The following is a 16779-nucleotide window of genomic DNA, read 5'->3' as shown; positions in this document are numbered from 1 at the left end:
ACCTAAGGAGCAGTTTCTGGCTTATGAATAATAAAATTTACAGTACTTTGACCCTAGATATTAGTTTGTTGTATGAATGAACACTGGCATATTTTGTCTTGCAATAGGGCCCTAGGTTACCCATTTGGCTGCAGACTCTCCCCAGCATTAGGGAAATGCAGTGGAATCTGGTCTGAGCATTAAGACTGTTGATTTATAAGGCGTGTGAATTATGTTTACGTGGATGTGTTAGCCATACACTTAGAGACTGGTTGATTCTATTTCTGTAGCCTGCATTATTACTACTCTATCTTTGCTCCTGATGAATAGCATGTGGTTCACTATAAGAGACATGTTTTCCAGTTAACTGAATCATTATCATCCTCCCTTGTAACCTAAAACCAAAATGATTTGAAATCTGCACTACACCTAGTATTGACTCTAAATAGCTGTATGGATTTTGTGAGTTTTGAATTTGAATTAGGGGTCCTGAATATACTTCATTTTTGGCTGTCTAACTGCTGTGCCAGTGCTCTTTGTCTGCCTTAGGATCTGCACAGTGCTGTACTCTGTGTTAGCAATGGCTGCAAGTGTGGACAGATAAATGAATGCAATTCCGTGCAAAGGCAAATTTACAATATGTGTAACACCTGATGAAATTGAAGATGGAAGAAATTTTCAGGGGCAAATTTATTTAAATATACTTTGTGGTTAAATTATGAGAAACAAAGTGAGTGCATCAATAAAGGAGGCAGTAGAGAGAGTACTTTTGTGAATGAGTGGGAATGCTGGGGAAGATCTGACTCACAAATAATCTCCCTGGAGTACTTTACAAAACGATGCATTCTCTACAGTGCATTATCTCTGGATTATTTCCAGCATCACTGTGGTATGAAGCTGGCACCTATACGAGACCATAATTCTATCTGTATCCTTGATGCCAATGTGGTTGAGGCAGAAACAAGAGAGAAGGTGGGAGGATATAATAAAACTGTGTTGTATCCAAATCCTGTATGTTGCATGTAGAAATGCAATAGTTACACCTGTAGGATGCTCAATCATTTTTTCCACAGCCCTCCTCTGATCTGAAGAAAATTCAAGAGCATTTCAGAGGTTCAGTGATGAGTGACTGCAGTGTTTCAGTTTGCAAAATGTTGCTGATGGCAGTTTTGTTTTCCAATCACTAGGTTCAGAAGATGGCATAGTAATAAATTGACCTTCCAGCGCGCTGGGGTCCTTTTTCGCCTCTGCATGCAATGTTTGGACTGATCTGAAGCTTTCGTTTTGGACTGAAGGGACTTGTCCACTGCTTGCCCTGGAAACCTTTCTCTCCTAATTCATGAGCCAGCAGGATGCGGTCACCGTGCTTTCAGAACGCCTTCTCATAGCTGCGTACAAAGGCCAAGTGGATAATGTGGTGCAGCTTATCAACAAGGGTGCCAAGGTAGCAGTTACCAAGGTAACAAGAGAAAAACTCTTTACAAATTCCATGGGAACTAGTGTAAATCCTAAACCATTGTCTGTGATAATGTTTTTGTAACTCTACAAATTTAAACATATTGGGGAGGGCGGAATTAAGTGTTTTGATTTTTCTTTAAATCTGCATTTATTAGCCAGCATTAACGTGAAATAATACATTTATTTTCCTTCTCTGCTTCCAAGAAGGGGAAAATACAGAGCATCACTGCATACTGGACCTTTAAAAATTTGCTGTGCTGGATGCCTGTGAAATGACACTTTAAAAATGTGCTTTGAGGAATGAACATGCTTTTAAAATTCATCACTATAGAGAAAAATTGGTGGGGAAGGGAGATCTTGAGGCTGTGCAAAAAGCTCAGGGTATCCTTCAGAGGGGAAGGAATAAAAGCTACCTGTTCTTGTAAGATAAAGGTACGTGAGCTGTAATCATGTACTGTTTCTTAAGAGAAAGGTCCTTTGATATAATGGGCTAAATTCTGGCTGCACTTAATGTGCAATCTCAGTGCAATTCCAAGGCTGAGGATTATAAACTTCATTTTCTATTCCAGGGTTGGAAAGTCAGGATTTGGCCTACTGTATCAAAGGATTTATAACAACACTTATAATAAGATTTTAAAAATGCAATTGAAACTAACCTACTGCCAGCTCTAGCCATGTTATAAATAATAATTGCAAATAATGCAAGGGACCTATGAAAAATTGCTCAGTCTCAGAGCTAAAGATGGAAGAGTTTGAATCTGAACACAAATAAGCCTGAAATGATTTTTCTCAATATTCTGTTAATCAAATCTGAATGTGAGAGGAATACTAATGAAAAATGGTGTTTCCCCCTCACTCCCTTTTTTTAAATTTTATTTAAAAAAAATTTAACCACAAAAACTTGGAATGCTCCCGTCCTCCTCTGAAGTTTCCTAGTGGTCACCATATAAATCACAAGCCAAAATTCTCTGTGAAAATGTGTCATTAATATTTAAAGGAAAAACACTTCTAGGAGCTGAAGAGAAGTCGTACAACCAACCCTTCAAGGGTTTTTACCTCACACCTAGTGATGTGTGAGGGAATGTTTTATCTGAATAGTGGCTGCCTGGGAGGGAGCTGACTGCATCTCTCACCCCAGCAAGTAATTTTGTATATAGTTGGTTGTTACTGGAACCTGCTTTGCTTGCTAATAAGGCTTGCAGCCAGCTTTCTACTGCCTAGTCACAAGGCTAGTTAGGATGTTGCAGGACTGAGTGCAAGGCAGGAGCCATGAGAGAGAGGGAATGTGATAGAGTGAGAGATCTGTAGTGGTCTGTGGTCCACTACAGAATTTTAAAACTAAAAAAATTAGTTGGGGAGGTGGAAGTGGGTGGGGTTAAACCTGCAAGGTCTGTCAGATCTGGGACAGACTTATTGTTTGGCAAAATGCTGCCTTGAGGCATATTTAGTTTTAATTACGTTCATGTATCAATTGAGAACACACAATTTGACTGTGAATATTAGCCTCCACAACACAGCTCTAAGGGCTGTCTGTAGGTTTTAAACAGAAAATGTGAATATATTAAATATGGTACAAAAATAGATTAAAATTAATCGATCAATGACACCTGATTTCTGAGAAGCTCCCTTTGCCATGTTTAGATCATAGTTATTTATTTTTAAAGCCAGAATGCCCTGTGGGAAAATCAACTTTACAGGGTTTTTCCTGTTTATCTACCATAACCAGATGGCCTCTTGTTGGTATGATGACATTCAATGCATAGGCCAAAGTCACAGTGAATGTGAAAAGCTGTATTAAAATTCTCACTTTTGACTGTTGTCCAAGCATCTTTGCTTGGCATGATCTGGCTAAAGAAAGATATTTGAATGATGGTGGGATTTTTAATAAGAGGACTCAACTTTAGGTCTGTAAGAGGCTCTGACAGTAAGGAAAGGGTTAAAGGAACAGCAGGCACACTACACACTCTTATCCCTACTATAATTTTGAATGCTGGTTCCACATAGTGTCAACTGCAAAATCCAGTGCTCTGCATTATGGTTTCCAGCGTAACCATGGAGCTGATTTAACTACTCTATGAAACTAGTTAATGTAAACTATGGTTCTAATGTGAGATCAGTGGATAATGACTTGTTACAAATATAGTTTAACTTTGAATTATTGACAATTTCCATGTGTGACAATGAGTGCAGCAGAAGTGCAAATTATGACCTGACCCTGAATATAGGTTTGATTTATTACTGACTTTTCATAATGTTCCTAAAATCTGTTGGATGTCTCAGTCCACCAAAGAAATTCAATTTGTTTTGGAGTACAAGTTCAAGTGAATTCTAGAGCTATGTAAAACTCAGCAAATTTCATTTGTAGGGGATCATATATGTTTTAGATCCATGTGGCTTCATATCCTCCCCATTTTGTTTTCCATGTTTGAATGGGCCTAGAATCTCAAAGCAAAATTCAGTCAACCATAAAGTGTTGATTTTGCAACAAAACCAAGGTGCAAATTCCTATATCAGCCCAGGTTCACAGGAAAGATCTGTGAACTTAGTATGAGTTTGGAGTTCATAACCAATTATGAAGCATGGTGAGTTTCGCATGGCATGAGTTACTGTGTGAACTTTAGTTGGTGCTTAGTGTTTATCCCAAGTGGCACATCACTCCATAACTATTACTGATTTACATTTTTCAAACTTGCGTAATAATAATAATAATAATAATAATGAAATAGCTGATTGTTCTAGTAAGACTGAAACGCAGATTCTCTCTCTCTCTCTCTCTTCTTCCTCCCTAACACAAAAGTCTTTACAAAATTAACCATAAATAAAGATCTGTTTATTCACATCTGTATTTTATGCCTGATCTATACTCTATACTCTTATTTACATTCATCAATTTTTGCTGTCAGAGTTGACATTACATTCTATAAGATTTACCCTTAAAGGAAATCACAATCGGGGCCCTGATCTTGTCCTCTTACCCAGAAAAAATTCCTGTTGAAGTCAACAAGAGTTTTCTTGGAGTAAGAAGTGCAGAAGCAGACCGTGAGTTTGGAGGAAAAGGAAAAGTTCTGTAGCACTTCAGGACACAAAACAGATTGCAAATGTGTGCTGGCAAGTGTGGCTGACTTCACAAAACACTGTGCGGAATTATGCCTGCCTGAAGTAGCTGCGCTCTAGAGCAAGCTCTTTGTCTAGAAATTCTTTATAGTTCTTTATCCTCACTTGATTTATTGGGCACTAGTCAAGTAAAAGTGAGACTTGTTTACCTTTCAAAACCAAGTCATTAAAAATGCTGGCTAGCTGGGATACCAATCCAATTCTCTTATCCTAAAAATGAAAGGTCACATGATTGCTGCTTCAATAAACAAAAGTTTTATTGCAAAATGCTGTTTTCGTTTAGCGCTCCCCTCTATATGTAAAGTGCTGTTTGCACTGGCTAGATGTTTGCATAGTATGAATAAAACTAAAGAAAGAAAATTCAATATAATTTTTGTTAATGCTGAAATGCCCACTTCAGTGTTTGCTCAAAGGTTTATTTATCTTTTGTTTTAGTCAGATTAGTAATTGAGTGTGTTCAGCTGAGACTGTCAATTTCCATTGAAGTCCATAGGAGTTGCATGCATACAGCACCTCCACTGAAGTCAATAAGAGTTGAGGGCAGTCGGACTCTTTTCAAGTTTTATATTTAAAATATAATAGGGACAGCCTGAGCCATATGTTCCTCCCCTTTTTCTACTTCCCTGGGCTTTGTTACCTGTTACTGTGGCTCTACACTGAAGTACTGTAAATGGTGCTTTCCAAGTGCCATGGTTTGGATATTTCTGCAGCTATGCAGAAGTAATTATTGTGCTGTGCTTTTTCAAAAAATTCAGTTAAAATAAACTGTAAAACCTGCCTGTGATGGGTTTGGGCCCTTTGGGGTGTCACCTGATGTGCTGGGGTTTAACTGAGTCAGCCTATTCTGCCAGCCTAGGTCCCCTTTTACCTGGCCTTGCTGGGTCAGACTCACAAGCCTCTTCCAGCCAAACACACAGGCAGGGCCACGCCCACCTGTAGAGAGAGAAAGAGATCTGCTCTGGAAAGATTTAGCCTTAGGGGCTCACCCCAACACTCTGATGCCATTGCTTTTAAGGGGTACAAACCCAAAGGGTTTATGAAATTTGCCCCCTCCCTCAATGTGGAAGGAGATATGCACAACTTCTCCCCCCCCCAATTAGAAATTACAGAAACTGGGTTTAATAATAAAACAATTTTTTTAACTACAAAAGTGATATAAGAGATAACAGACAGAGCAAAGCAGATTATTGACCAAATAAAGCAAAATACGCAAGCTAGGCTCAATATACTTAAGAAACAGGTTACAAAATGTAATTTCTTACCTTGAATGTTATTTTAGGCAGGTTTCAGAGTTCCAGTTATATTTCTTTTGAGACTGGACCCCTGTCTCAGTCTGGACTTCCCACCGCCTTCCCTTCAGGTGGCTTTAGCAGTTTTCCTTGAGCAGACAGGCCATGAAGAGGAGCCCCCTTTGCCTTCTTCCCCTTCCCCCCTTATATAGGATTTGTATAAGGTAGGAATCGTTTGTTTCCCAAACTTGACCTTTCCCTTCCAGTGGAAAGTTACAAGAAGTTCCAGGTAATATTTAGTAGCAGGTGACAAGACCACCTGACCTAATAGTGTCACAGCATCCATGAGTCAGTGGCAGTATGGAGTGTCGGCAGGAAGACCCAAGCCTTTTCATAGTACATTGTCCTCGCTGATGGGCCATCCACCCTGTCTGGCTTTTCCATTGTTGTACGTGAAGTGTTAGCAGCGGGCATCACCCAAAGTAGCATAGTTGAAATACAGATATATTATCAATATTCCTAACTTCAAGATACAGAAATGATAATGGAATACAAATTGGATAATCACATTCAGTAAATTATAACCTTTCCAATGTGAGCCATCTTGCATAAAGTATATCTCAGTTATGTCGTATTTAGATCATAAGCATCTTTTCATAAAGAATATGGTGTAAAATGTCACACTACCATTCCCATTTTACATTACAATTATTATTGTGCTGCTGTGGAAATGCACATAATACCAATGAGGCTAATGCTGCAAAGTGGCAGTCACCACAAACAGTGAGGTGCTACCACAGAGCAAAAATCAGAGTACCTGCTGGAACAGGGTAGGAACAAAAATACCCCTCTTTTACAGGTACACATCAATAGCCCCACCCTTGGTCCCAGCCAACACTTCTTGACAATTCTCTCCCCTTGAACCTCATAAGATTCTATTTGTACTGTTGTCCCTTTTGGCCTGAGTGGCTAGCCAGTATTTTGGATTGTGATGGGTTGTTTCTGTTAGGAGGAGAAATTGATGATGCAAGTCAGGTACTTCTGTAATTCAGTCCTGTGTATCTATAAAAATGTACACAGAGCCCTGTTTCCTTGAACACAATAGAACCAAAAAGCAGCAGGCAATTTCCTTGCTCAGAAATCCAAGTTGATTGCTACTGTAGGACACAGTTTAGGTATATTTGTGTGACACCATGGGGAAGCTTGCACTCCCATTTAGTGTGCGTTACCTGCTCTGGGAATAAATACAAGACTTCAGCCTCTAGGACCTTAAGTCTTTTCATGAGCTACTTTTTGAGTTTAAAAAATAAATCAATCAATCTGAAAATATGGGCTGTTTGATCCAATAGACTGGGTCATTTAAAAATAATTTGACATGTATGCTGCCAAAATTAAAAAACCCTGCTCAGTCAAACTCTTCAAATGATACTATACTCTGCCTTTTCTCCCCAGAGTTAGGGAGTAGTATTCACCTTCATTTTAAATTTCTTGCCTTTTTGTCAGTTTGTGACACAACTAACTTTCAGGAAAGTTACTAATGGATGAATGTTTTAAATTGACGTTTTATTTCTCTTTGATTTGGCATGAGTGAATTCTGTAAGTGTTAGTGTTCTATGTCCACTTCTGATTACTGCTGTTATAGCTGCCACATGGAGCAACAGCTGAAGTTTCATTTTAGAAGGCCTTTTTTGTTTGTAAGTATGTCCAGCTTTGGATGGACATTGTGTAGTGAAGGATGCTTGGCTGTGTAGGTGTCTGGAGACAGCCTGTCTTGCAGAGTGCACAGTGCATGAGATGACCTTTCCTTATTGAACAGTGAGGGTACAAATAAATATTGAACAGCTCTCCCCTCTATTTGGCACCATGTGACCTACTCACTGAATGAGACAGCGAACTGGCAGAAATAATAATATATGGTCTTGTAATTAAAGAATGTGTCATACTGCATGTGTGAAGGATATGCAGTCAACCCAAACTTTGGCATTTTCTGACTTGAGTGCTTTCCATAGCAACCCTTAATCCCGTTCTAACATTTTTTTAACTCATGTGATTTGTGTTTTGCATTTGTAGCTGGTGTCATGGGTATCCTAGATGCTCCTCAGAAAGAGGAGAGACATACGGCTAACTCTGAGAGCTTACAGTTTACAAACCTAATTCTGCACATTCTAACTATTGAGTGTAGTTCCTACTACTGCGAGTCCATTGAAGTCACAGAATTATTTTTTGACACCGCTGTGACTAATCACAGTAGTTGGGACTATGCTGTGTATTAAGTGTTTGGAGGATGAGGCCCAAGGTTATCTGAGACGTGACATCAGAGAGGTTTACTCTTAAGTTTTGAGGTGGCTTGTTTTCACTGGTTGCTCTTTGAAATGTATAACAAACAGCGTGAATAAAAATCAATTTTTTTATTTAAATCCAATTTTTTTGATAAAATGCTTTTTAGGAGAAAACCTATCTAAAGATCATTTTAATTAAGATACATTAAAGATCAAAGATATCTCATCATGGAATAAGATTATAAATTCTAATTCTATAGTATGAGACAATATATTCATGTAATTTTTAAGAAAAGTTTTGTAAATGAGTTCCAACAGTTCATGGATTAGGGACCCAATCTTATGCGGTTCCAGTGGTTTCTGTATAGATTATTTAGGTTAATCTTTCTATCTACCCAATGGGACTCAGTGCTCAATCTAGAAGATACCATCAGAGATGCTTAGTTTTGCAGTTCTCAAACTGTGGATTTGTGTCTCTAGAGATAACATGCTTGTTAACAGCATAAATGTTTTAATATAATATAATACAACATAATATATAATATATAGAGGTGAGAAATAACAGACCTCAATCCTATTGTCCGTCTGCAAATTTGTATACACAGAGTCAATCCCTTACCTCTCTCTAAAAGTGAAAAGTTTCAAAAAGTTCAATGAATAGAAGATGTTTGTGGGTGGAATAGATGTGGATGAGGAGAAGCCTGGAGATAAATGTGAGAAGAGAGGGACTGGCAGTAGAAACAAAAGTGAAACTGTTTGAGCAGCATATTCCAGAAGCGAGGAGGTCTTTCTAAGTGAAGCCTTCATTGATTGGAGATCTATCATACCATTCTCTCACTAGAAGGGAAAACCAATAATGGCAGCAAGCTGTAAAAGAGACCCAGTTTGGGAATATTTCAATGAAGTTCCTCTACTTGTGGATAAGACAGGAATGCGTGCAAAATGCAAAGAGTGCAACAAAGAAATGCAAGGCCTGGTTTCCTGAATGAAACAACATCATGAGAAGTGTTCCTTCTCAGGAGGAAGCTGCACTGAAGATGATGAAAGGAACATGTCTGAACTACAGGATCTTCAGGTTGGTAAACTTTTTTATTTCATACTTCTTCCTGAAGGACTGCCTGTCTTCCTTCTGGACTATTCTTGAATTCTCATGCTTGAGCAAAAAATATACTTGTTACTCTATGGTACTATGGTACTATCATTTTAGATGCAGCTGTGATAAAAAATAAATAGCTGAAATAGGCAGATCTTCCTTTTACAATTTCACTTTTAAAGTAGTACTGAGTGTCAGTGAATGCAATGAGTAATACTAAATGAGCAGTATGATAATAATAATTAAATAACTGCATTGACTTATTTTTTTCTAGAATCATCCATCCTCAACATATGGGATTCTGAAGACTACCCACCTTCAAGATCACCATCATTTTCTATAGTTTCAGATTAATCTGCCAATGATAGTGTTTCAGTCACACCGTGTATGTCACATAGCCACAGTATATAACCTGTAGCAAAAGAAAAAAATCTCCATCATCCACAAAGATCCATCGATAAGTTTGTGATAAGAACCAGCAGATTACAGAAAGAGGTAATTGATGAAAAAATTGCCCGGTTTGTTTATGCAACAAACTCTCCTTTCCATATGATTGAGAACCCACACTTCATTAACATGGTTCAGTCATTAAGAGCAGAATACAGTCCACCCAGCAGAGCAGATGTGGCAGGGAAATTGCTGGATAAAGTGTATGAAAGAGACATTGAGTAGTGTGCAAAAGGTTTAGAGGGTGAAATTGTTAACCTGAGTCTTGATGGGTGGAGCAATGTCCACAATGGTTCTGTTGTACGTGCTTGTGTGACAACAGAGGAAGGGAATGTCTTTCTTACAGAAATGATGCATCAGGAAATACGCACACAGCAGAATACTTACAAGAAGTAGCAGTAAAAGCTATAACAGACTGTGAACAAAAATTCAAATGTCTAGTATGCAGCTTGGTCAGACAATGCTGCAAATGTTTCCAAGATGAGAAGACATTTAGAAGAGAGTGAAGAGAGTCCCAAGTTAATAACACATGGTTGCAGTACTCATTTGATGCACCTCCTAGCCAAAGACTTCAGTGTTCCAGAAATAAAAGGTAACGTTGAAATTGCAAAATACTTCCATAAAAACCACTTTGCAGCAGCTGCTCTGAAAGAAGTGGGAGAAACCAAGCTAACTCTCCCAACAGACATGCGCTGGAACTCAGCTGTTGACTGTTTTGAGCACTATATCAAGAACTGGCCTATCTGATGACAGTTTGTGAACAAAATTGTGAAAAAATAGATGGCACCGTCACAGCCAAAGTTCTCAACATTGGGCTTAAGAGAAATGTTGAACACATGCTGAGTACCCTGAAGCCTATTTCTGTAGCCTTGAACAAAATGCAGGGAAATAGCTGTTTTATTGTGATGCTGTTGAAATTTGGAAGGAACTGAGTGAGATCTTAAAAAGAAATATTCAATGACATTGTTAAATTATAGGCATTTAAAAAATGAAGGGGAAAAGCACTATCGCCTGCTCATTTTCTTGCAAATATTCTCAATACTACTGAGAATAGTCAGGGTCAAATCTTAACTGCTGAAGAAGAGGAATTGGCTATGACATGGACATCCAGCAATCATCCTTCCATAGTGCTAACTATAATAAACTTTAGAGCTAAGAGCGAACCATTCAAGAAATATATATTTGCTGATGGTGTTTTAAAGAAAGTCACACCAGTGAACTGGTAGAAGTCACTTAAAACACTTTGATTCAGAAAGTGTTGAAGTGATAATCTCACTTTTAACAGCAGTGGCTTCTTCTGCCGGTATAGAAAGAATATTTTCTTCCTTTGGACTAATTCATTTCAAACTGAGACATCGTTTGGGACTTGGAAAAGCAGGAAAGCTTGTTTTTCTTTTCCAGATTATGAACAAACGGGAAAATGAAGGTGAAGACGACTGAGTTAGCTGCAGAAGCCAATATTTTAAGTTTCTCATGTTGACCTGGCTGACAGAGTCAATTAAATTTTTGTTTTGTTTTTAAAAAAATATTTCATTTAACTATTTTAGTTAAAAACAATTTTAACAAAAACAAACCTGATTTTAAAAAACCTTGAATGTTTAACTACATTCAAAAATTCATATGCTTGTTTTGTTAAAATATTATATGTTTGCTACTGAAGAAAAAAATCCAGAATACATAATGTTGTTGTTTTAGTTAAATAGAATTTAAATATCTGTCTGGTGATGTTCTCCTCCTAATACAGCATGGCAAGAAGATCCTCCAAATATTAATGAGTAACCTGTTGAATTGGAGATAGTTCTCTTCCCAATGATTTAATAAATATCTGCTTCAATTACCTTGGGTAAATGAAATAACCAAACAATCATTCATTTTCTGATATAGCTGTAAAACTAATCTGAAAAGTTTTTTAAATAAATCACTTAAAAAACGTATAGTGTGTACCTTTTAAAAACAAAACCTACATCTATCTCTGAGTTGTGAAGAATATGTATTAAGATAACAACCAACAAGAATGCACTTTCATGTAGAAATCCATGATTAAATCAAGTCTTCCTGACTAGTGATTTAAATCATGATTTAAATTATGATTTAAATATATTTGATTTAAATCAAATCCACCCTGATAGCAAATAAACTGTGAGTGGTAGAAGAATAAGCAAATTGCCTTATGTTAATTCTGTAGCTAAGTACCAGTGATGGACCGCCGTCAAAGTCATGTTAATTACCTTTTGAACTCTCAACTTGTCAAAAGACATGACATTGTATAAAAGATCCTTGGGTCCTGATTCTGTCATCTCAGATCTGCTTAGGCTTCATCAGGGGAAGTTTGTTGCAAGACTGAGGTCCCAGTTATGCTGGTATACCCCAAATACGATATTTGGACATTGGATTATAACCTGTGAACTATTACTAAAAGCACTCTTTGTAACTACAGAGCTCACCATCTCTGCCATGAATCTGCATCTTAAGAATTGAACTGATGTCTGTATGTATATTGCTCTTTTAACCATACTCTCTCTCTCTTGTTTTTTAATAAATTTTAGTTTAGTTAATAAGAATTGGCTGTAGCGTGTATTTGGGTAAGATCTGAAACATTCACTAACCTGGGCAGTAAGGTGTCCGGTCCTTTGGGATTGGTAGAACCTTTTCTTTTATATTATGAAATAAGATTTTCAGAAATCATCCTATTGGGCGTGGGTACCTGGATGGAGGCATGAGGCTGGATCACTTTTTAAGGGAACTGTGTTGTTAGGACTTCTGAGTAACCAGTGAAGTAATAAATAAGCTGTTTTATGCTGGTTTGGTAAATCTAAGCTTTTGGGGGATTGTCTTCCCCATTCTTTGCAGTTCACCCTAACTGAGTGACCACAGCTGGCTCCCCACTAGGATTCCGGTCACACATGCTTTTTTGTTATTGCTATTCTCTGTTTGACAGAACACAGGAGAAATCTGCTAAACCTAACAATCATTCTGTTAAAACGAGGAAGACTCACCCAACCAGCAATCCTAGGAGGTAAGCACAGTGAGGGCTTGTCTTCACTACGAGGAGATCAGCGCTGCAGCGGAGGTCGATTTAGCGGGTCTAGTGAAGATCCACTAAATCGACCGCAGAGTGCTCTCTGTTCGACTCCGGTATTCCACCTCTCCAAGGGCTTATCTTCACTGCTGGGGTGAGTTGACCTAAGTAAGAAGGTTTGGGGTGAGTTGACCTAAGTTTGCTTTGGCGCTTATCACAATGTAATGTGTGTAGTTTGATACTGGGATTCGCTGGGACTGCATAACATGTTCCAGGTGGGCTCATTGAACTTAATGGTGAGAATAAATGTGACAAGGAAAAATCTGTGTAGTATTAAACACATGAGTGTGTAATTTATCTGTTATACACAAACCAGATTTGCTAGATGCAGTGCTAGCATAGTGCTGGCTGTTTTGACATAGTCACTGCAGTATCATGGGTTGATAAAGTATGTTTTTCACGGTAAAACAGAGCATAGCTTTTCTGCAGATCTTACAGTTAAAATCATATCTATAAAATTGAATTGCACAATGGAATGGTTATAATCACTTTGCTTTGTAGCTAACTCACTGATTTATTTATTTTTTAAATCTTTCAACTCGTTACATTATAACTAGTCTGTCATTGGTGCCACTTCATATAGTATGATAGTCATAGAGCTGTCAATAAGGTTTCAGCTTGAGCACACACTATTAACAGATCTTGAAAATAATCCTTCATTATTAAATTAAAAAGGTACCGAAATAAAATAAAAATCAGTACTTTTAGTAATTATTTTTATATTTCTCCAGTTTGAAAACATTTTTTTCTTTAAAAATAAGAGATACTCAAGACAATACAATCAAAAGAAAACTAAGTTAAAAATGAGAACACAAACATTTAGGGCCTGATGCAAAGCCCACTGAACTCATTGAGAAACTTTCTGTTGCCTTTAGTGGCTTTGGATGGAGTCCCTTGTTGCCAATACTGAGTGGATCATTTATTGCTAACAGTCTAAAAGCTTATTCAGTTCAACTACTGTCTGAAATAATCTGATAAAGATTTTTGGATTTTGTGTTCAAACTTCATTAAAATTTGGATAAAAAGGTACATCTAAAAACAGAACTGAGAATAAATTACAGTGTCAGCATAGCATAACAGCTGAAAGAAATGAAGATACGAGTGCAGTCATGTAAAGCAGGGACAGTCAATTTTTTTTGTCAAGGTTCAAATTTCTTGGTCAAAGGTATAGTCAAGGTCCAGCCTCCAGAGAAAATAATAATATTAAAAAAGCAACAATAATGATAATAAGTAGGGCTGTCAAGCAATTAAAAAATTAATCATGATTAACCATGCAATTAGAGAAAGAAATCATGATTAATCACACCGTTAAACAATAATAGAATACCATTTATTTAAATATTTTTGGATGTTTTCTACATTCAGTTACTACACAATACAGAGTGTGCAGTGCTTACTTTATATTTATTTTTGATTACCAGTATTTGCACTGTAAAAAACCAAAAGAAATAATAATTTTCAGTTCACCTAACACAAGTACTTAGTGCAGTCTCTTTATCATGAAAGTTGAAGTTACAAATGTAGAATTATGTGTAAAAAAACCCCTGCATTTAAAAATAAAACAATGTGAAATTTTAGCACCCGCAAGTCCACTCGGTCTTACTTCTTGTTCAGCCAATTTCTCAGACAAACAAGTTTGTTTACACTTGCAGGAGATAATGCTGCCCACTTCTTGTTTACAATCTCACCAAAAGTGAGAATAGGCATTCTCATGGCACTGTTGTAGCCGACCTCTGCATGGGCACAAAGGTCTCATGGAACTGATTACAGGTTGTAAACCTAAATATAAACCTGTTTTTTGACAGCTATTCTTATGAAACTCTGTTCTTAGATCATTAGATGACAAATGGCGATTATTGCCTTTGAATGTTTAAGGAAAAAAAAATTAAAAATACCAAAGCATGTGCTGCTCACATGGAACAACATTTTGCAGCAGAAAATCATACATACTTTACATCAGAGGTAGTCAATAGGCAGACCATGGGCCAAATCCGGACCGCCAGATGCTTTTGAACAGACCCCAAAGTCTTTTCATTTACTTATTATTAGAGCTGTCAATTAATCACAGTTAACGCACATGATTAACTAAAAAAATTAATCTTGATTAAAAAAAATTAATCATGATTAATCGCAGTTTTAATCACACTGTTAAACAATGGAATACCAAATGAAATTTCTGGGACCTCACTTTGTTGAATAAAGAAGCAGTTTCTTTATTTGGTGCCTTCCTCTCTCCTTGACTCTGTTAGCAATGGCAAAGTGAGTCTCAGCTGTGTGTATTATCTTTACCCAGTCATCCACTGGTGCAGATTTGTGTGCAAACAGAAAGAACTTCCCTCACCTGAGCAAGTGGCTTTGTGACCCCGTGCGCCAGATCACACCACCACTCATGTGAGGGAAGTTTTTTCAGTTTGTGTGCAAATCCACGTTGGTTTAAAATAAAATAAAATAAAAATCCTCTCCCTCTTCCCCCATACGAATGTGGGCTCTAGGCATTTGCCTAGGTCTTAATCTGGCCCTGCACTTGCAATTGCTGCACTGACATGAGTCTCAGTGTAAGAGTTCCAATCTATTTTGTCAATAAACTAGCAGCTGAGGAGGATTTACATGACTTGTGGCCCCCTGAGGCAACAATTTACATTTGAATAAAAGTTTCTACACACACATTTATATAACTAACCATTTTATTGGCTCATTCATCTAAGTTGTTAAAGTCCCCAGTTCATATCTGCGTCATAGATAGGGTGACCAGATGATCCAATTTTATAGGGACAGTCCTGATATTCGGGGCTTTTTCTTATATAGGTGTCTGTTACCCCCCATCCCCTGTCCTGATTTTTCACACTTGCTATCTGGTCACCCTAATCATAGACCATGACAGCTCCAAAGTTTATCAAGCCAGCATTAGTAATTGGATTTGAAATACCCCTCTCTCTCAAAATATTTGTGAACTGTTTAAAAACTATTAGGTCAGTGATCTGCCTATTAAAAAGCCTGTGTCTGTTTTCACAATCACCTCTATGACAACAGCCTTCCTTGCAGTGAGCAACCATATATGCAGTGGCAGCTCTAGCTTTTTTGCTGCCCCAAGCATGGCAGGTGGGCTGTCTTCGGCAGCTTGCCTACGGGAGGTCCGCCGGTCCTGCGGCTTTGGCGTACCCGCTGCCGAATGGCTGCCGAATCCGCAGGACTGGTGGACCTCCCGCAGGCAAGCCGTCAAAGGCTGCCCTACTGCCACCCTCACAGGGACCAACAGGCCGCCCGCTGCGGCTTGCCACCCCAGGCACACGATTGGAGCGCTGGTGCCTGGAGCCGCTGCTGCATATATGCCTTCACACAAGATCTTCTCTGGTGTTATGGTGGAGGATGGCAAATGATGCTGAGGGAGGAAAGACACGCTACTGTCAAATGGGAGACTTATTTTCTTCCCCCTTTCTCCCCAAGCATTGTGGGTAGGGTGCTCCCTTTTAAAAAGAAATAAATACAAATTTGAGCCAAGTGAGGTTGTGTTGTCAGTACCCCCCCATTACAGCTGCAACTCTAGTGCCACCATTCTGACATGGAATCGTTGAAGATAAGAACAGAATCATGCAAGCACAGCTCTGTTGCTGCCAAGGTCTGCGGACATGGCATTGACCTTTTATCAGGTGAACAGAGCGGGACACTTCTCTCTCCAAGGTCTGTCAGCACTGCTACTTGTGTTAGCCAGAGAGTGACTCCTAAGCTCTCTCCTACAATGAGTTTGCTGTGGGGTTTTTTTTTTTTCCACATAGTCCCAGACTCTGCTGGCCTAAGGAGCATGAGCTTGATCTCTGGACCTAAACTCAGTTTTCTTGGTTCTCCAGATTATATCATTGCTAGACATCCCTTCTGCATCTCCAGTTTTAATGCCATTGGGTATAAAAAGGAGATGAGACACATGATCTCTGGTATTTTTCTTAAAGCTTTGAGCACTGAAGTCATATGGAAACACTAGAATTTCTGCTTTCATTAAAAGAAATGTTTCTAGCCCTCATAGTTGCAGAGATAAGGTTGGAAACATGAACCCTGAAAGTTGAAAAGCCATCATGCAAATAAAAAGAACCCCAAATTTATTATTTG

The 16779-nt window shown here is 38.2% G+C and overlaps 1 protein-coding gene across 9 annotated transcripts in view; it reads left to right on the top strand.

The window, feature by feature from the left end:
- ANKRD6 (ankyrin repeat domain 6) overlaps positions 1 to 16779 on the top strand; it is a 176670-nt gene that overhangs the window by 121388 nt on the left and 38503 nt on the right. For 8 of the 9 annotated variants that reach the window (XM_050949266.1, XM_050949267.1, XM_050949258.1 and 5 more), the window contains one exon: positions 1167 to 1438. In XM_050949266.1, the coding sequence (XP_050805223.1) occupies positions 1319 to 1438 (120 nt within the window). In that variant the 5' untranslated portion in view covers positions 1167 to 1318. Of the gene's footprint in view, positions 1 to 566; positions 952 to 1166; positions 1439 to 16779 lie in introns of those variants that run through there. The other variant, XM_050949263.1, reaches the window with a different exon arrangement.

The sequence above is a fragment of the Gopherus flavomarginatus genome, chromosome 4, assembly GCF_025201925.1.
Source record: "Gopherus flavomarginatus isolate rGopFla2 chromosome 4, rGopFla2.mat.asm, whole genome shotgun sequence".
NCBI lineage: Eukaryota > Metazoa > Chordata > Testudines > Testudinidae > Gopherus > Gopherus flavomarginatus.
This window is presented reverse-complemented; position numbering and strand designations above follow the sequence as displayed.